This window comes from Diabrotica virgifera, chromosome 8 (assembly GCF_917563875.1).
Source record: "Diabrotica virgifera virgifera chromosome 8, PGI_DIABVI_V3a".
Taxonomy (NCBI): domain Eukaryota; kingdom Metazoa; phylum Arthropoda; class Insecta; order Coleoptera; family Chrysomelidae; genus Diabrotica; species Diabrotica virgifera.
In genome coordinates this window covers 217,823,642-217,846,454 of record NC_065450.1, presented here as the reverse complement: position 1 = coordinate 217,846,454, position 22,813 = coordinate 217,823,642, and the positions used below count along the sequence as shown (strand labels likewise).

The 22,813-nt window shown below is 31.4% G+C and overlaps 1 protein-coding gene across 1 annotated transcript; it reads left to right on the top strand.

The window, feature by feature from the left end:
* The first annotated feature begins 97 nt into the window (after positions 1-97).
* LOC114336614 (transport and Golgi organization protein 11) lies at positions 98-10,683 on the top strand. The gene is made up of 2 exons (XM_050657997.1): positions 98-474; positions 7,513-10,683. Exons 1-2 carry the CDS (start codon positions 261-263, stop codon positions 7,959-7,961), a joined length of 663 nt encoding a protein of 220 aa, XP_050513954.1. The 5' UTR covers positions 98-260; the 3' UTR covers positions 7,962-10,683.
* Positions 10,684-22,813: the final 12,130 nt, after the last annotated feature.

Genomic DNA, 22,813 nt, shown 5'->3' with positions numbered 1-22,813 from the left:
AAATGAATTGAGATTAATCAAGAAAATCGGGTTGTGGTTGTATTACTTGAATCTACAAAGGTCTCAATGTTATCTGTGACACATGACACATGACACTTCTTCTAATCTTCCTGGTGGGGTAATTAAAAATACAGTTTTTTTCTTTTTATTCATTACTGTAATGTCAAAAAACATTTTTTATGTACTTTAATACATAAAGAGTAATATAATTAGTTAGATAATTTTAAGTTCAAAGACCCTCGTTTGTAATAAACGCCAAAATGTCCACAAATTCTAGTCCGACCCATTACACAGAAGATGCGTTTGTCAGTGATGCTAATTTTAAAGTTGGAATTAATCAAAAGATGAAGGTTCCCGACAGGATTAGTTTTGCCACAGATTTAAACGGAGAGAGCAGAGGTTCATGGACCAGGGATAACTTGAACATGAACGTCCCAGAAAGGATATTGGTAGCAGGTCAACATCAACATGTTGGTAGGTGATTTTTTTAAAATAGCAACTATAATAATCATCTATTAATCTAATAATAATACCGTTGTAACAGTTTTTCCGGTTGATATGTATTTTGAATGACATACATTCAAAAATAACTTTATGAAGTAAAAACTATTTCAGGAAAACTACAACTCAAATGTCAGAATTACTTCATTTAATTTCATGTTAATTTAAGATACTTATTAATGGCCTTTTTTCTGAATTTCAATGGTTGTTACTTTATGAAATATCGTAGATAAAAGTCTTAGTTATCTTCAAATACAATATACAATTTAATAATCTTTGGATTAGATTGATAGACATCATCATCATTCTCTTTTCCTTATCTCACTGCAGTGTCGGCTTCCTATTTCCATTTCTCCATAAGTTTTTATCTTGGGTTTTATCAATTTCAATCTCCTTTACTGACATGTCCTGCCTAAATGTCTCCTCCAGGTGTTCTTTGGTCTTCCTCTCCTATTCCTTTCAGGAACCTGCATTTCATCAATTCTTTGTATTGGTGCTTAATGTTTCGACATTGAACATGACAAAACCATCTTAACCTATGCTCCCTCATTTTGGCATCAATTGGTGCCACCCCTATACTCATTTTTAATGTTATTCCTTTTTGTCATGCCTCTCATCCATCCAAGCATTCTCATTTTTGTCACATGCATTCGTTGTTCCTCTTTCTTTTGAACTGTCCAACATTCAGTTCAGTACATCATAGATGGTCTTATGACTGTTTTATAGAATTTTCCCTTTGGCTTCATTCGAATTGTTCTGTTACACAACACACCACTTGCTTCCTTCCATTTCATCAGTCCAACCGCAATTCTACAGCATGCATCTCCATCTATTTCCGTGTTACTCTGTAGTACCTGTAGGTACTTAAATATATGTAGTTTGCTGTTTTCTGATCCAAAACTAATGAGAATAAATAATTGGTATAATCCTACTTTCACATGAAATTTATCAGTCTCTCCCACACCTGTCCTAACAGTAGTTGTTACTCCTCATACTTATTCACCAGGACTCCTTTCTTATTTAGTGCCCACCACCAAATCTCTTGATGAACCCAATCATATGCTTTCTCAAGATCAACGAATGCCATGCGAGCATTTGTTTCTTAATTCCTGTATTTTTCTGTCAACTGTCTTATAATGAAAATTGCATCTATTCTGTATAAAGCAAAGTTGATTATCAGATATTTCGGTTTTTTCAAGTATCTGCCTATCTCCCAAATTTCCACATTTGTAAATTGTTTTATTTCCTTTGTATTTTTGTAAACAGTAGGGATGGCGGTTTTTGACAAAACACCGGTTTTTGGGTTTTTTTGCTTACAGTTTAACCTGGCGGTTATAACAGGCCAAAAGAACGGTTTTTCCAAAAACCGGTTTTTGGTTTTTTTAATCCAATAGGTTACAATGTTACATTTACAATGCACTTTAGTTTGCGATACTCCACTCGACTGGATACTCGATATCAATATGATCAAAATAAGTACTATCAAAAGAACATCATTATCAATACATATAACGATGGCTTAGTGTGAAAACCTCGTATCTCATTTTTTTTCGAAAATGACATTTTGGTGGTTTTAGTTTGAAAACCTTGTATCTCACGATTTACAACTGTTAGAAAAAATCCAAATACACTAGACTATTTTCTACAGCCGAAAAAAGAAACCACGTATATCGATTGCTCTCTTGATTTAGTGTGAATACCACGTATATTTATAACCAAGACTTTGGTACTTAATTTGGAGTATTTGTTTGAGAGATTCGACTTGGAGAAATGTTTTTTGTGAACAGTAAAAGGTAGTCCTGCATGCAGAAACATTTTATGAACCTTAAATCAAAAGATTTGTACTGTATCAACCTAGTATTTGGAGGTGTGCAATAAGCTATGAAAAATGAAAACCTCGTAAATAATAATAAACACAACCTCATTTAAGATGAAAAACACGTATATCAAGATATACGAGGTTATCATAGTTACTTGGGCAAAGGCTCTATATACTGCAAGGATATTTACATGTTTTTCATAGTTAATATTTGTATTTCCAATTTAATAGCAAATTTAACACTTTTAGCTCTAGACCAATATCAGATATTTGTCTCAATGTGCTCGAATTAAAAATATGTAACGGTAATTTTTGTTTTTAGGTTATATTATGCAGAAAATCAGTTTTTTGCCTCTCCTGTAAAATTGTAATTTAATGAGATACAAGGTTTTCACACTAAGCCATCGATAAATAAAACACAATTTTTAATAAAACCATTTTATTCTAATAATTATATTTATTTATTATTTTATTATTATTATATATTTATTGATTATTATTAAATATAATATAGCGTAAGATTAATATATACATATTCCAATACTAACAATTTAACCCAACCATTTCAACTTATAAAAAATTTCCCAGACTCTTTCAAATGGGATTTAAAAAAAATATAACCTAATATCAACATAAATATTTTACTTAAAAATAAATTGGATAATGCACTTTATCTTTTATTTTTACTACCATCAAAAAAAAATTATCATGTATTTCTTTTAACACGTTTGTATATTTGTATAATAGGTACATTTTAACTCATTTAATACTTCTTGTATGTGTGTATCGTTTTGAAAATGTAGGGAAATCCTTGGAGATTCGTATTCGTAATCAGTAATTCGATATTCATAGTCAGAACATTATTTTTGGTAATCAGAAAAAGTCATTCACCCACTTTCAATGTCAAGGGTCAAGTGTGAAAAATAGATGATGTTTGCGTCTACTTCAACCAGATAACTTCTTATGTAAATATTATGATTACAAATACCTTTTTAAGGAAATATTATAATAAAACTTAATTGTTTCTGGCTGATGTGAGTTTGCACTTTCAGTTTGCTTCTGTATTTATAAAATAAAATTTGAATTAAGTATGGTTTTGTTTGGAATAATTACTTGAGAATAATAATTATGATTGGGATCCAAAATAATACCTAATCCTAATCACGTAAAAACCAAACCAAATAAGCGGTTTTTACTTTAAAAAGAAAAAACCGGTTATAACCGGGACAAAAAAACAACTGGTAAAACCGGTTATTGCGGAGTAAAAAAACCGGTTTTAGGTTGAAACCGGTAGGTTTTTCCCATCCCTAGTAAACAGGTACTAATATACTGCTTCTCCATCCATCTGACATTTGACCAGCTTCCATAATTCTATGGGCCATTCCACGAACATACGCCTATTTTGGATTACTTCGACAACGAATATTTTAATGTGCAATATAAGTACGAAAACAAATGGCGCTAATAATTATTCCAATAAACAACAATGTATTTTGCAATTTACTTTCGTTCTTCTTATTTTGCACTGTAAAATATTCGTTGTCGAATTAATCCAAAACAGGCGTATGTTCGTGGAATAGTGTATATAAATAAACCTGTTAACCAACTTGTTCCCGTCTCTCCTAATGATCTCCATACTTCACCACAAATATCATCTGGTCCATCTGCTTTACCTTCCTTTATTTTTTGAAGTGTTTGAACCACTTTCTTATTTGTTATTTTGTTGACCATAGCTGTTAGTGTCTCCGTTAACTTAACTGGATTTCTGTCAAATTCTTCATTTATAAACTGTCTAAGAACTTTTGCTACCTCTTTTAGAAATTCCTTTCATTAATCTGATTAAAATCTTTTGCTTTTTTTTGCTCTTTGCTCACTCCTCAATCTATTTCTCTGAATAAAATTATTAAATACTATATTAAAAAAATTGTCTGTACTCTTTATTTGTATTATTTTAAATAAATAAAATAAATTTGTCAACAAATATTTTCGGATATACTTAAATATGATAAAGACTATTTTTAATTGGACAAATATTTTAGTTATCATTTAAATAGATTAATTAGATTGATTTATTGTAATCATTGTGTTCCAATTAAAATTACTATTGAAAAATGACTATTAAAATGATTGCTTATATTGATTATTTCTGTGTTGATATATCATGGTTCTGAAACTGTTTTCTTGTGTCACAATTGATTGAGCCACAATTATTGTTGGTGTAATAAAAATTACATTTATTAAATACTACTGTTGCTGTTTCGATTTTCACTCTGTAACTAGCAGTGCTACAAGCTATTGCTAGTTTGATGAATTAATGTCAAAATCACAGTATTCTACTTAACGAATTACTTCAAAACGATTTTGCACTTAGAAGTTCTATTCATTTAAGGCGATGTAAAGGTTAAACTCATATTAAAATGAGAATTCCAGTAATAATACAATAATATGAACTGGGTAGATGCAAAATTCACATTCTCCAAATTTTCATATTTTCAGTTATGTAGTATCAACGAATTCGTCTTTTCAAGGCGAATCGAACCGTGATAACATTTTGAACTAAAACTCACATTTTAATATCGAAAAACCATACTGAAAATGAAGTTCTGAAACATAAGTCACATTATCCAACACATGATTTGCAGCAAAATTAACATTCTCCAATTTCTACCAATCAGAGTGCGTAGGGTGCATCACGTGATTGTCGTCACTCTGGTGATGTTGATGGTGCTTGTTAAGGTTGATTAACGCTTTTATGATTGTGATTTAAATAATACGACTTTTATTACTAGTTAATAAACTAAATTATTGGTGCATAATGGATGAACTAGTAGAGCCCTCGACTGGTCAAACAAGGAAAAAGAAAATAAGTCCCGAGAAGTGGAAATGAAACAAATCTGAATTAGCAAGGTTAGTTGTTAGTAGTCTACAGTCTAAAAAAGTTCAAATATTTTGCATCATAACTAGCATTATCCATGAGATTTTGGTGCAAAACTCACAGTTAACCACATTTTGGTACAAAACTCACATTGTCTGAATTTTAAATTAAATTTACAAAACAATCTTCATTAAATACACCCATAAAGTTTAGGCAAACAGTATTACAGCAAAGTTGTTACACAAAAAAAATTGAAGGATTATATCATGGCCTTCAACATTAAACAGTTTTTCTCATTTTTCCGAAAGTTGAGAAACGTGGAGAATGTGAATTTTGCATCTATACCATTCATATACAGGGTGATTGATTAGTAGGGTAAAGCTCAATAGCTTCGCTACAGTAATAGATAGCAATAAAAGTTAATAAAAATTTTAGCCAGCTTTGAGCTTCACATTACAAAATTAGTTAGAATGTTACAGGGTGTTTGATAACACAGTGGCAGACCTAACTTATGTTTTTTTAAATGGAACACCCTATATTTTATTTTATATTCGAAATCCTGTCAACTTCTCCATCACAAAAATATAAAGGTTTGTAACGTTATACAGGGTATTTATAAAGTTATAACCAATTTTGTATGAAAATCGTAACAAGTTCAACTCCCTGTATAAATAAAAATAAGCACAACAGCAATGGTTTATTAATGCCATATTTTTTTATTTATTGTCAAAATTTTTAAGAATTATTGATATTGCTAATTTTCTTTATATCAAATACAGGGTGTGTCAAAACGCAAGTACATTATTTTCTCAGTAATGTTAAATGGAACACCCTGTATTTTATATCATTATTGAAAAGTAACATTAACGTACTTTAATTTTTATATAACATTCCCTATGCCCAAATTTATTAGTTTTTGAGATATTTTCATTTTTCAGAGCAAATTATTTTAGGTGTTTAAATTTATCTAAATTTTAAGTAAGCCATGACTGAATTGACAATTGAAGATTACCGATTATCAATCCGGTAATCAATGTAACACTGTAGCAAATAAAGAAATAAAAATAATTTATTAGTAATACATTTTACAAACATGTACCATTTTTGAAACAATTAAAAACTATCTTTTTATGTAAATGCAACAAATAAACAAAGAAAATTAGTAATAAATTTTACAAAAAAACACACAAACACAAAATACAATATTTTGTGAAGACAATTAAACACTACTTTTGTATGTAAATGTAACAATGTAACAAATAAAGAACAAAACATAATTTATAAGTAATACATTTTGCAAAAAAACATGTTTGAAAAAATTAGAAGCTACTTTTAATAAAATATTTTTAATATTTAATTACATAAGGTGTTCAAAATTATCTCCTAACACATTTATGTACGCCTAAAAACGATCATTGAATGAGCTACTTATTCTACGGAGCATTTGTAAATTAACACATCGAAATACACTTCGTATTCTATTTTTCATCTCATCCCTTGTTGTTGGAGGTATTTTATAAACTTCGCTTTTAACGTAACCCCAAAAAAATCAGTCCAGTTTATTAATTTCTGGTGATTTGGGTGGCCATGCTACTGGTCCATTGAAAAATGAAAATATCTCGAAAACTAATAAATTTAGACATAGAGAATGTTATCTAAAAATTAAAGTACGGTTATGGTACTTTTCAATAATGATATAAAATACAGGGTGTTCCATTTAAAATTACTGAGAAAATAATGTACTTGCGTTTTGACTCACCCTGTATTTGATATAAAGAAAATTAGCAATATCGACCATTCTTGAAAATTTTGACAATACGTTAAAAAATATGGCATTAATAAACTATGGCATTGTTGTTTTGCTTATTTTTATTTATACAGGGAGTTGAACTTGTTACGATTTTCATATAAAATTGGTTATAACTTTGAAAATACCCTCTATAACATAACAAACCTTTATATTTTTGTGATGGAGAAGTTAACAGGATTGCGAATTTAAAATAAAATATAGGGTGTGCCATTTAAAAAAACATAAGTTTGGTCTGCCACTGTGTTATCGAACACCCTGTAACATTCTAAATAATTTTGTAATGTGAAGCTCAAAAGTGGCTAAAATTTTTGTTATTAACTTTTATTGCTATCTGTTACTATAGCGGAGCTATTGAGCTTTAGCCTACTAATCAATCACCCTGTATAGAGGGTTGTATTTAAGAAACCAAAGTGTCAACCAAAGTCAATGACTCATATTAATGATTGACACATATTAATTACAAATAAAAAAAATAGTTTATACTAAATCTATATTTTCTTCTTGAAGGTACTAGAGCCCCACCTAGAGAAATAGTATTCGATAATGCAATCATTGCTAAGGACCCACACCCATACGATCTACCACGAGTAGCAACCCCACCACGTACTTTAACCCTCGACAAATATCCGTTCCCAGGAGTGGATGAATATCAAGACCACGACATAGAAGACCACCTACCTGTAGTAAAAGCCACCCCCAAAGTTCGTATGAACGACGTAAGCTTTCAATTAGGAAATTCTTTTAACGAATCGACCCAAATATATTCAGGTGCTGGAGAGGGACTGACACCCGCCGAAGAAGTGATGCATTTACGACGACAGATGGCGAAGTTGAACAGGAGGATCATGGCGTTAGAATTGGAGAATATTAATAGATTACAAAAAGAAAAAATAGTGGTTGGTTTCGGTGTCGCCTATTTCCTTTTAAAAGTTATAATTTGGATGAATAGGGATTAATGTTTTGAATTTGTGTTATAGAATAGTCTGGGAGGTCAAAGTAGTCCGAAAATTGGTCAGATCAATAAGTATTAATGCCGATTTTAAAAGCTAAACTGAAACAAGTGCTGTATTTTGCATTTTGACGAAGTTTATCTGTCATATTTTTGGTGATTATTCGTGATAGTGAATTCATTGCATTTATTAAAAATATGAGAAATAAGGTTCATATCATCCACCAAGCAAGGTATCATTATTTAGGTTCCTTTTATGTAATGTTATTGGGGCAAACAAAAGGTTTTTTTTATAAAGAAACGACAGATCCAAAATATTTCGCTTAAAAAGTGAAAGATTTTAAAATTGCCTATTTAAGGCCATTATTTGCAAAACTCACTCTTTGCTTTTCGAAAAAATTTTGGGAGGTCGAAGAAAAAAACGATTAACAGCCAAATAGTGTTTAGTTCACAACATAAAGAATTTTATTAATGTTGCTTAGAGTTTAAGCAACATTATTTGACATAGAACGTCAAAGCATAACTGAAAAGTCTCATTGTTCCGAAATAAAAAAATATTGATTTTATTGCTAAATGACTAATGACACTACCGCCATTAAGCGGAACAGAGCAAAATGCAAAATTTTGACTCATGTCAAAATTTTCATTGTGTTTTAAATGTATTCATTTTTTTCAAATCCTGAGAAAACTAATAAGTATTTTTGAAAAATTTAAATGCAGAATGAAAGACTACTTTATTACCGAGAGCCGAAAGTCCCTTAGAATAAATAAATTTTTTTCTTTGGAATGAAATATTTGCAATTAAAAATCACACTAAATTTTCTCTTTTATTTTCACCCCTGTAACTTATTAAAATAAACATTATAAAAAACATGAAGAGAAGTATCCATATTTCTCAAATGTGGTCTCGAAGTAACAAAGTACAAAAAACTCGAAGAGGTACCACAAAGTTTTCGGGGACATTATAGAAGTTTTCAGGGACTTTCGGCCCCTGGTAATAATGTAATCTTTCATTCTGCGTTTAAATTTTTTAAAAATATTTATTACGTTTTTATATATATGTACGTATACACGTATTTATATTACGTTTATAGATATTAAAGCTGCTTTTGATTCTATAAATAGAGAAGTAATATGGTCAGTAATGGAAGATCTGCAAATTCCTCAAAAGATAGTAAGCGTGGTAAAAACTACATATAGTACTTGCTATAAAGTACAAATAAACGGAAACATCGCCAACAATAAACCTAAGGAGACGAATAAAACAAGGGGACAGTCTCAGTCCAGTTTTCTTTATATTAGTAATGGATAGAGTAATGAAGAGCGCTAAGAGAAGGTCAAGGCAATTACAGTCAATAATAGGGTACAGGAATTTAGTACCAGTGAGAATGGAGGGGTTACTATATACAGATGACTTAGTAATAATAGCAGACAATAAAGAGAAAATGCAAAAATTAATCGATATCTGTGTGAAGGAAATAGAAAATTTGAAAATGGAGGTAAATGTAAAGAAAACGAAGACCATGATAGTAACCCAAAAGAAAAGGTAAGAAATAAACCAAACGATACTTAGGTGCAAAAACTAAATAATAGAAACAGTCTCGACGTTTGAATACCTTGGAGTAATAATATCAGAGGATGGAAAGATAGATCAAGAAATCTCATACAGAGCGAAAAGAGCAAATAAGATCTACTATGCACTAAATAAAACAATATTTGGAAAGGAAGAAATAGATAAAGAAATAAAACTGAAGGTATACAACGCAATCACTGTACCAACTTTAATATATGCAAGTGAGACATGGGTAAACAATGCAAAAATAGACAGTACAATAAACGCAGCGGAGATGAAGCAGCTAAGAAAAATAACAGGAAAAACGAAATTGGACAGAATAAGAAATGAAGATATTAGACAAAGACTGAAACAGGAATCGATAATAACCAAGGTACAAAAAAGAAAATTAAAATGGTATGGACACATTAACAGAATGGATCAGGGAAGACTACCAAAGCAGGTGATGGAATCGAAAAGATATGGTAAAAGAAGGAAAGGGAGGCCAAGGAAGAGATGGATCGATCAGATTATAGAAATTGGACAGGAAAAAGGAAAAACACATCAACAAATGAAAGAGTTAGCAAAGAACCGCAAGAAATGGAAGAGATGGATAGAAGATGAATAAAACCTCCGAAGGAGTTTCGAGAAAGAAGATGAAGAAAAATATTTATTAGTTTTCTCAGGATTCGAAAAAAAATGAACACATTGAAAATTTTGACATGCTTCAAAATTTTGCATTTTGCTCTGTTTCCCTGAAGTGTTTAAATGAAGATTTTTTGATTGTGATATTCAAGTTAAAAACTATCTCTTGATAATTTCTGAAATAATTGTCCTTTTTTTTTAACAAAGGAAACACGAAATTTGATAATTTGACGGTTCGAACATTTAAATTTGAAAACTGACCAATACGTCTGTAATATTATTAGAAAAAATAGGATTGCTTTGGACCTCCTGTAGTCTAATGTATATCTTAAAAATATTTTATTAATAATAATTGGTATTATCATCATAATATTATATTGACTAAAGACAAAATGACTGTACTTTTAATTTATTTTCCTGGTTATAGTTGTAAACGATTGAATTTTTAAGTAACATTTATTCACTGGTTATTTACATTTGTATTATGTAAATTCAATCTATTTTTTTCAATAAATTGTTATCTTAAAAATAAGTTTTTATCTAGAAAAAACGAGCGACAAATCCTTCCCTTATCCTTCAAATAAATAATAAATCCTTCCCGTATCACATAAAGATTTTACCTCCTTTAATCGGTAACTAGGGAGTTGTTACTTGTACGGAGGTGAGTCATGGACTCTCATAGGCGCCACCTACAAGAAAATTTAGACTTTCGAAATGTAGCTTTATCGTCGAATCCTGAAGATACCTTATGTCGACCACGTTATCAGTGCGTTTTACAAATGAACTGTCAACACGGATGGAATGGGCATGAAGCGAATTTAATGCGGCCAGGATGGGAGAGTCTAGTCAGGGAAGGATAGAAGATAATCGCCATCTTTCGTAAACAAACAGATTGTTAGTGATAGTCAGGGTTGCCAGATTGGGGTATTTTCCTACAATTTTGGAGTAATTTAAAAGCGTCTATGGGATTTTTTCTAAGCAGAAATGGTTGGGGGATTTTTTGGGGGGAGAGTTATGGAAGATTTTAAGGAGTCACGGGGAATTAAATTTGCGAATGTACATAGAACTGTATATTATACTCTCATATAATCGAAAAAGATAGGACCTATGAATTATTTCCAGGGCCCTCTGTTGATAAGTAGTATAATTTTGGTTGGAAAATTAAATTTGCGAATGTACATAGAACTGTATATTATACTCTCATATAATCGAAGAAGATAGGGCCTATGAATTATTTTCAGGGCCCTCTGTTGATAAGTAGTATAATTTTGGTTTACTGTTCTCTACATTTGACTATTAATTTATTAACATGCGGAAAACATTTTAATTTGGGGGATTTGAGCTTAATTTGAGGGAATTACAGTTTCGAAGTGGGGGATTTATAAAATCAGATCTGGCAACTCTGGTCGTTATGATAATATCCAACCAATGAAGAAGTCAAATTTTCCCTGGCAAGCTGTCTCTCTCTAGGACCTCTCTCTTGTATGTTGGCCGCAATCTCGCTTCACTATTTGAATGGGACGGGGCCATTCCATCCGTGTTGACAGTTCATTGGTTTTACCACGTATTTAGTATAGAAATAATAGCATCTTATGAGATCAAATTTTCCGGAAGTACATACATATAAGGTACTACATAGTACATTTACTTATGGTTGTTGCTCCAAATTTTAAAGAACCGCTTGGATCGGCATGGAATTTGGCATACACAGCGCTAAAGTGTCGAAGAAAAAAAGTGATATTGTGCTGACGTGTGCTTTTGCCGTGAGGGGTGAATAAATATATGTTCAAAATAGGTCGGGAAGTGGATCAACTGACTAATTCTAAGCAACTACTGTTCTATAGCATTTTTTCATTAAGTTAGGTAACAGTTTTTGAGTTATTTGCGGGTGAATGTGTTCATTTAAAAAAAAGAATGTGTGTGTACTTTGTGCGCAATTAAGAAGTTATACTTCTATTATATAATTTCAACGAAGTAAATATACTTAGCACGTCATTTGTATTTTATTTAAATATTAAACTAACTGTCTTATCTACCACTTTCAAAAAATTTTTATTAAAACAACCAAAAATTAAAAAAAATATATGAATCGTCCAAAATTGGAACTCTGAATTGAATCGATCTCTCATCCAACGCTCTACCAACTAGGCTACCGAGCCTCTTGTAAGTGACACGTAAGTTTCGGATATAATCACACAACACGATGACAAATAGATCGAGTGGAAAATGTTATACCTACGTATTTTATTATCTTACTAAAGAGGAAAACAAATCCGTAGACACAAAAATTATAATAAATAATACATTTACTAAAAACACTTATATATTCTTTTAATGACTTATTTGCGCTGATACAGATACATCTTAGGGAACCAAACGACGTTTTTGTAACGTAGATACATAAAAATGACCAATTGACGTGTTTCACGTCTTTCAAAATTTGACGTGTTTCAAAATCACGTCTTTAATAATTTCAAAAAGTGACCTCTTTCAGATGTTTCAAAATAGTATAAAAAATAGGTAACATGAAACCTATAATAGGCCTACGTCCCATGTGTCGAAGATATACTGCCACTTGTTTAAGATCGCTTGTGCGCTAGAAGCAACATTGATTCTGCATGATTGCACCAGCCCTCACATTATAGAATTTTCACTAGTTATACCTACTTACTGTGTCAAAACTGAAACAACATATTGTTCTGAAGCTATTTTCTTGTGGCATTTTTACAATTTTAACTATTTAGAATGGGAAATAAGCCACAATATTATTAAAAAATGATTTTTATTAACGTTTCGACGCCCAAATCGGGTGCCGTTGTCAAAATACAAAATACTATTAATATAAACAAAAATGTTGTTGCTTAGTAAAAAAATTCTTCTAATAATTTATTTAATTTGACTCATTTATATCGGCAATTCAGATACATATGATACATTTTAAAGTAGAAGACTTTAAAATGATATTGCCAATATTTATGAGTTGCGTTCCTGGGACGACTTTACTGAAAGATAGTTCATTCGATTACATGAAATCAACCCCAACTCAAGAATATCCGTCACAAAAAATCATAGCATGTGATCTGTCTTTAAAAAGACAACCACGTTAATAAAAATTTAAAAAAACGTTAATAAAAATCATTTTTTAATAATATTGTGGCTTATTTCCCATTCTAAATAGTTAAAATTGAAACAACATATATATGAAACTAATAAATAATTTATTAACAAATTATCCAGCATACTTAATATCTTAATTTAACGCTGTCTTAATATCTTTATTTAACGACTAATTTAAAACAAATAAACATAACCTCAAATAGTTGTCAAGAAGAATTACTGCATTAAACTAACTCACTGAGCAAAAACGCATAAAAATCTCTAAATCAACACGTTTCTTCAACTAAATATCTAAATGAAAAGTCTTATTTTATCACACAAGTCACAAACCGCGTAAACAATAAATGAGAAATTTCTTATGAACATTTAGCGTTATACCTAAACCAAATTGTTTGAAGTCAATGCCAACAAGCAAGCTTCTCCCAATTTAGTGACGTCAGACTTAGGCTGTCTGAAATTAAAACGTTTTTTAAACGTAATTTTAACGTCATTAATCTTACGTATTTAAAATCACCTACAAAAGACGTCTATATGACGTAATGTTCAAACACGTGTTATATTCAAATAAAAACTGACGTTTCCTCAACGTTATATGACGTCACTTGGTTGCCTGGGATACATACGCCTATCTTGAAAGATTAGCAATACATACTGTCTGTGTGCGCATGCGCGCAGTATAGGGCTTTTCATTCACAGTCATTTGTTTCGAGCTTCTGTCATGTGTCACATAATATTAATATATCTACGTCATACGTTATTGGTATATACAATAATACAAATAAAAGACGTATGGCGTAGATATATTAATATTATGTGACACATGACAGAAGCTCGAAACAAATGACAATCGATGAAAAGCCCTATTATGAAATTTTATTCTCAATCGCGTCTAAAGAAGTATAACTTCAAAAAACACGTTTTTAGACAGTTTTTCGCAAATAACTCAAAATGTATATGATAAGTAAAAAAACAAAGTAAGTTATCAATCGAAGTAGCACAGAAAACGACAAGAAATATCGTTCCCATACCGCCAGATTGAGAACAGGTGGAATACTTTATTTGGTTACACCTCCTGAGTTAAAAAAAAATTGAAAATCTCAGGTGTAACCAAAGAAAGTACCTGTTGTCAATCTGGTGTTATGGGAACGATATTTATTGTCGTTTTCTGTGCTACTTCGATTGATAACTTACTTTGTTTTTCGGTAGATGGCTCTAGTTCATCCGTGACATTTCTTTCTTTGCAATTCGGAAAGGCCCAAAGTATGATACCTGGAGAAATCGGAGAGAAGAGGATATTGGACTACTGATGAGGGGAAAAGACTACCTAAACCGGTATAGACTCTTCCTGCACTCTCCGATTTAACCAGAGTATTATGCAGCTGCTACATTTTCGTGTATTTTATTCTCAGCAAAAATATAGCTTATAAAAAATGGTGTTTATAAAATGTCTCTAGACCCAGTAGAAGCAGAATTATAGCTAATGAAAAATAGGTTCATATTCGTCAAATTCCAAATCGAATATTTCAACGTGAAATAACCAAAAAAATGAAGCACTTTTTGGGAAAAACTTGATACAACTTTTTTAAAGTGTGCAAAAAATTTTTGTTTTTTAAAAAAGTTTCTAGCGTCAAAAGAAAGCAAGTTACGCTCAAAATAAAGTTGCTCGCTTTTTTGGTAAAATAATAGGGAAAATCACAAGAATCAAGTGAAACCTAGATCATGAAGGTTAATATGATAAACAAATTAGAACCCTTCGAGATGTGGTGATATCGTAGACTGCTCAAAATATGACAATATCATGAAAATATCAACGCATTTCAAACAGAGGAGTCTTAAGCAGAATAAGTAAAGGCGAAGGTGACTTGATGAAGACGATAAAAAAGAGAAAACTTCGAAAAAGAATATCTGGGGCATATAATGAGAGGCAGCACATATATACTGTATCATCATCATTCTCTTTGCCTTATCCCTATGCGGGGTCGGCTTCCTTAATTGCATTTCTCCACACAATTCTATCAAATACTATTGACTGTAATACATCCAACTCCCACAGAAATCTGGAAGCACGTTGCCACTAGCGCCACTGTCGGCTTGAGTTGAACTACGTTTTAACAACGTAAAATTTGACGTAAACATTCAAATTTAATTTTATAAATTTTTGAATAACGAGCTAATTTTGCTAAATTAAATTAAAATAAAAATAGTTCAAACACTTATACAAAAACAATAATAAAGCAATTTTATAAATGTAAGGTTGGATTGCTCTGGTTATCCTACTCATACCGCTAGATGGCGCTATTTTTTTGCTTCCTCAAAATGAATGGGAAATGTCAAGAGTTATATGTATTACAGTCTATAGTATTTGATTCTATCTTGGGTCTTATTATCAATGTTAATACCCTGTACCAACATGCCCTGCGTTATCGTCTCCCCCAGGTCTTCTTTGGTCTTTCTCTCCTACTCCTTCCAGGAATCTGCACTTCAGCTATTCTTCGTATTGGGTGATTAACGTCTCGACGTTGAACATGACCAAACCATCTTAACCTATGCTCTCTCATTTTGGCATCATTTGGTGCCACACCTAGACTTCCCCTAATATACTCATTTCTAATTTTATCCTTCTTTGTCACTTCACTCCACTCATCCATCTAAGCATTCTCATTTCCGCCACATGCATTCGTTGTTCCTCTTTCCTTTTCACTGCCCAACATTCAGTTCCGTACATCATAGCCGGCCTTATGGCTGTTTTATAGAATTTTCCCTTCAGCTTCATTATTGGAATTTTTCTGTCACACAACACACCACTCGCTTCCTTCCCAGGGGCGTCATTTGAAATTTTGATTGGGGGGGGGGGCAAGCATTATAGGTATATACTTATACAATATATTATATATGATGTAATGATGAAAATTGATGTATTTTTTGTAAATTTCAGTCATTTTCAGGGTCAAATGACTCCCCTCTGTTCCTTCCACTTCATCCATCCAGCCCTAATTCTACTGTATTATATCCAGCACATACTGTATATTGCCGTTAATACCTACTCAACGGCAGAAGTGGAATTGGTAGGAAGAAATATTCATGGCTCCGAAACCTTCGTCAATGGACTTGGGAATTATTGTTACATGCCGCGCAAGATCGAGAAAGATATCGGCAAATCCGATCTTAGCTTTCTATTGGTCAGAATCTCCTATGAATGAAATAATCAGTAGTAATTGCACAAGAGCTCTAAAATTATTGAATTTTTCCCGAGTGACACTTACAGTTTTAATTTCACGAGCCGAAGGCGAGTGAAATTATGTCAAAGTGTCACGAGAGGAAAAATTCTATATTAGTTTTAGAGATCGAGTGCAATTTGTTGCGATTATTTCATGAATTAAGCTGTTCAAAACCAAAATTTTATTGTAATTTATTTATGTAAGTACAAATATATTACGGTTGAAAGTCATCACTTTTATAACTTTTAAAACATTAATTGTCATTAATGTCACTGAATGTATTTTTTCGTAGCAATGAAGGGCATCTGACGTAATATACTTGACGACGGGATATTATCAAAAATTATCACCTTAATTTGCATTTCTGTAGCTTTCTATTGGTCAGAATCTCCTATAAATGAAATAATCAGTAGTAATTGCACAAGAGCTCTAAAATTATTGAATTTTTCTCGAGTGACACTTTGACAGTTTTAATTTCACGAGCCGAAGGCGAGTGAAATTATGTCAAAGTGTCACGAGGACTGAGGACAAAAATTCTATATTAATTTTAGAGATCGAGTGCAATTTGTTGCGATTATTTCATGAATAAAACTGTTCAAAACCAAAATTTTATTGTAATTTATTTATGTAAGTACAAATTAGTACAATTAAACACACAGTTGTTATAAATATTTTACGGTTGAAAGTCATCACTTTTATAATTTTTAAAACATTATTTGTCATTAATGTCACTGAATGTATTTTTTCATAGCAACGAAGGGCATCTGACGTAATATACTCGACGACGGGAAATTATCAAAAATTATCAGTTTAATTTAGATTTCTGTAGCTTTCTATTGGTCATAATCTCCTATGAATGAAATAATCATTATAATATATTTTATATTATAAAAGTTTAAAAGTCTATTAAAAGATTAAGTATGGCAACGGGAATGGTCATTTCCTAGAATTCCTAATTAATACTAAAAATAAATAATAAATGTAACTGTCGAAAATTCGGAAATATATCAGATAGCGATTAACTGACTGGCGATGAATCGGCCGGCGATGAATGGGCCGGCGATGAATCGGCCGGCGATGAACTGGCGGCATCGAAACGGCGGCGATGAATCGTCCTAGACCCGTATGTTTGACCTTTACCCCTTCGGGTGAAAAACATACGTTCAAGATAAGTCCGGAATTGGATAAACTGACTAATTCTAAGCAACCTTTAAGTTCTATATAGAGTTTTTTTCACTAAGTCAATACTTTTCGAATTATTTGTGAGTGAATATGTTCATTTTTCAAAAAAAAAACACATTTTGAGACGGTTTTTTGCAAATACCTTCAAAAAGTAAGTATGTTATCGTTATCGAAAAAAATATTCTTAGTAAAAATATAGCTTATAAAAAAAGTGAAAAATATGGTGTATATACGAAGTCATTAAACCCAGTAGGTCATGAAATGTAGGTTCTTATTCGTCATATTCCAAATCGAATATTCCAACGTGAAATGACTAAAAATGAATCAATTTTCGAGAAAAAGTCATCACAACTTTTTAATATATTTTTGTCATTTTTTAGTTTCTAGCATCAATATTAACTATGAAACTCTCAAAATAAAGTTGGACATTATTTTTGGTAAACAAATCGTAAAAATCACCCTCTAATTAGCATCCCACATTAACTTAATCTTTACCGCTTCACAAGTTATGTACTTGACTTATGTATTGCTTATATGATCTGTAAGTTTTACCGCTTCAAAGTGCTCATTTTTAAAACAATTTGGTTTTAAATTTAAAAAAATTGATAATTGTGAAAAAATTTTGTTTTTTCAAAATAACTTTATTAATTATTGGTGATACCAAAAATCTTAACTACCTAGTATAAAAAAGTATAGGTTTTGCTATTGTCAATATTTTGGACTTTTTGTTTTCCTGAAGACAAAAATTAGTTATAAGATATGTCTGTTAAAATTTTGCATACACTCGTGATTAATGACTCGTATAAGCCCATTTGACTACAGCCTTTTCAAAAATAGGCACTTTGAACCAAGGAATCTTACATATCTTATAAACAATAAGTAAAGTAATTTGTGAAGCAGTAATATCATTTCGGATGCTAATTAGAAAGTGATTTTCACGACTTTTTTATTAACCGAAAAAAATACCAACATTATTTTGATCGAAATTTACTTACTTTTGATGTTAGAAACTTTTTAAACAAACAATAGACCATTAAAACAGTAAATTAATATTTATCCTATCGTTTTTCATACTCACATGATTTACCACTTTACGCCAGCCGTTTTTGTAAATAATGAAACTCAAAAATTTTCTACATCCAAAATTCCAGTCATAATTAACAACCTTATGATTAAAAACTTTATTAATATCGGAAAATCTCACAATAAAACACTGAAAACATTTGTTTTCTATACTTCCACAAAATTTATTATATACAACTATGTGACTACAGCTGTTTCGGCAGAGTGCCTTTCTCAAGTGATATAATTTACAATGTGTTTGCCTTTTTAAGTCTCTAACTGAAGAGGTTGAGGAGTGGGGAGCTGTTTGTCTCGAGTTGGTCATTCAGAATTATATCTGTATTTTTCAGTTTATTAATTTCCATAGATTCTAAAAAAGATAGCTTAAGGCCTTTATTTTGGATATGCAGAATTTGAAACTCTTCATTGAAAGAATGATTATGATCTAGAAGGTGAAGTGCGTATGTAGAAGTGTCTGTTTTTCTATTGTTGAAAGCCCTTTTGTGTTCTGCTATCCGTTTGTCAAAAGTTCTGCCAGTTTGACCGATGTACGTTTTCGGACATTCACCACAAGTTAGTTTGTACACACCACTCTGTAGTTGCTTTCTCTTTCGGCTTTTATTGTTCTTAATATATTTGCTTAAGTTGTTGTTAGTTCTGAAAGCTGGTATTATTCCTTTCTTTTTTATGTATCTGGCTATTTTGGTTGTTATCTTTCCAGTACCTATATGTGAGAGAGCAGAAGGTACTGAATTCTTTCTGAGGTGGTGGATACACTAATTTCAGGGCTTTCTTATGGAGTTTTTGATTTAAAATTTTGTTAACTGTTTGTTCGTTATAGCCGTTGTTTACTGCTATTTGTTTAATGATCTTTAGTTCTATCTCGAAGTTATTTTTTGTCATGGGAATTTCTATCAGTCTATATGTATCATGCTATGGTCAGGGCCGCGCCAAGGCTTTCAAGCGCCCAGGGGCAAGTAATATTAGGCGCCCCTTTCCTCCTTCTTTTTGTAAGTAGTTTTTTGTAGCTTAGTGAATCGTTATACGGTATACATACAAACTATTTTTTATGTGTTAGGAAAGTATCATCATCATCATAATCTTACCGTTATCGTCCACTGTTGAACATAGGCCTCCTCAAAGTTTCTCCATGTCTTCCTATCTTGAGCTACCAGCTATCCAGTTCCCGGCATTTCTGTTTACATCGTCACTCCAGCGCGTCGGTGGTCGATCTCTGCTTCGTTTATCCTATTGTAGATGGTTTTTCGCAAATAACACAAAAAGTGTGTATTTTATTGAAAAAAATGTTCTTAGCAAAGATAAAGCTTATAAAAAATTTAAAAAAAACTTGTGCACGCATAAAGTCGGTAGATCTAGTAGAGGAAGAGTTGTAGCTCGAGAAAAGTGGGTTCTTATTTGTCAAATTCCAAATCGAACATTCCAACGTGAAATAACCAAAAAATGAAGCACTTTTCGGGCAAAACTCGTTATAACTTTTTTAAAGTCTTTAGGAAAAGCTTTATTTTTTTTAGTTTCTAGCAGCAAAAGTAATAGGTCTGGATCCCGCGTATGAAAAAAAAGTTGATTAATAGCAAGCTGAAAATTTGTTAATAGCTTAAGGGTGTCTAGTCGAATAAACTTTGATATGTGTGAACACTGGAACAGGGGTAGTTTTAATTGTGGAACAGGTTAAAAATTTGGAACGGTCACAGCACGAAAACGGCACATTTATTTTGTCCGACAGAACAGACTTAAACTCTTCGAACAGAGATTAAACTCTCATGCAAAAATCAGACTGCCATTTATCACCAAATGGGCGTTTTAATGAGTGGAACATGTAGAATATGTCAAATGACAGGAATTATGACAGGTAATAAATAGCAGTCTGATTTTTTCATGAGAGTTTAATCTCTGTTCGGAGAGTTTAAGTCTGTTCTGTCGGACAAAATAAATGTGCCGTTTTCGTGCTGTGACCGTTCCAAATTTTTAACCTGTTCCACAATTAAAACTACCCCTGTTTCAGTGTTCCCATATATCAAAGTTTATTCGACTAGACACCCTTAAGCTATTAACAAATTTTCAGCTTGCTATTAATCAACTTTTTTTCATACGCGGGATCCAGACCTATAAGCCAGTAACGCTGAAAATAAAGTTGGTCCCTTTTTTTTTGTTAAAAAACATCGTAAAAATCTCCACTTAATTAGCATCCCAAATGAAATTAATCGTTACAGTTTTACAATTTACTTCACTTTGTATATTTATACAGGGTGTCTGCATAATTTGGAACCATATGGGAAACTTTTTTAATATCAATTTTACGAAAAAAGTTATTCTTTATAAAGTGGTCTGCATAGTCTAAAACCTAAGATGCAATCATCAGATATCAAATTTTGTCAACAGTATACGAGGTATGTCAAAAATTTTATTAAATTTTATTTAAATTTATTAAATTTATTAAATTTTATTATGAAAAGTTATTTGTAATTAAAAACTATATTCAAATATCCAATAACAGCCTTCTACTTGAAAAAAAAATCTAAAATTTTCCTAAATTACCGATTCCTAATATCATTTTTATTTATTAGACATGTAATAACTCTTTTATTAATAATTTTAGGAAAAAAGTTATTCTTCATAAAAATCTGTGCATGTTCTAAACCTCAAGATGCAACCATCAGTTATCCAAGTTTGTTAATTTTATACGAGGTGTGTCAAATAATATGAATTTAGAAAGAATTTAGGAAAAATTTAGAAAAAATTCTTTCTAAATTCATATTATTTGACACACCTCGTATAAAATTAACAAACGTGGATAACTGATGGTTGCATCTTGAGGTTTAGACCATGCACAGATTTTTATAAAGAATAACTTTTTTTCCTAAAATTATTAATAAAAGAGTTATTACATGTCTAATAAATAAAAATGATGTTCGGAATCGGTAATTTAGGAAAATTTCAGAAATTTTTTTTCCAGTAGAAGGCTGTGATTGCATATTTGAATATGGTTTTTAATTACAAATAACTTTTCATAATAAAATTTTTTGATATTTTGAAATATAAAGGTAGTTTGCTCTTGAGCGACATTCATATTTTTTGACATACCTCAGATACTGTTGACAGAATTTGATATCTGATGCTTGCATCTTGGGTTTTAGACTATGCAGAGCACTTTATAAAGAATAACTTTTTTTCTTAAAATTGATATCAAAAAAGTTCCCATATGGTTCCAAGTTACGCAGACACCCTGTATGTTTCACCATTTCAAAGTGCTTATTTTGAAAAGAAAATTTTAATTAAAAAAAATAATTTTAAATTTTGAAGGAAATGCCTTTTATTCAAAATTTTTCCTAAGAATATATTTTTGATAAATTACTTTTTGAGTTATTTGCGAGAAACCGTCTAAAAATGTGTTTTTTTTTTTGTTGAAAAATGAACATATTCACTCGCAAATAACTCGAAAAGTAGATATTGACTTAAGTAATATAAAAACCTCCCCTAAGGCAAAAGCACACGTCGACCTAATATCATTTTCTTCTTTGACATGTTAGCTATGTGTATGCCAAATTTCATATTAATCCAACTTCATATTCAGAGGTTTTGCAATATTTTACCGCGAGTGAATATAGTAATAGTTCAGTTTAATGAGAGAAATAACGGTTCGTACACTTAGGGGATCAAAGTAATAAAACTGCTATTTTTATATCTACCTACGATTGGTAAATTTTCAATTTTACAAGATAATAAAATATTACTAATATTTCTGGTAATTTCGGCATTACCAATTTTTTTTGGCACCTACCGGCGCCTTCTTGGTTTGGCGCCGGGGGGCGCCGCCCCTCTCCGCCCTTATGGACGGCGCGGCCCTGGCTATGGTAGGCTGCTAATTTGTGTTGTGTAGGATGGGATGATGAATTGTGTATAGTTGTGTCAGTATGGGTAGGTTTATGATATACGGGGAACTCACGTTTGTTGTGTAGTCTGGTAATCGTTACATCTAGAAAGTTTATGGAATTATTCTGTTCTGTTTCTATTGTAAACTCAATATTACTATGAAGTGAATTAATGTATGATAGAAATTGGTCA

Bases quoted from the DNA above. Each gene is read 5' to 3' on its own strand.
- LOC114336614 (XM_050657997.1), top strand. From the start codon at position 261: ATGTCCACAAATTCTAGTCCGACCCATTACACAGAAGATGCGTTTGTC. The intron at 475-7,512 runs GTAGGTGATTTT...TTCTTCTTGAAG, and splicing joins AGGTCAACATCAACATGTTG to GTACTAGAGCCCCACCTAGA.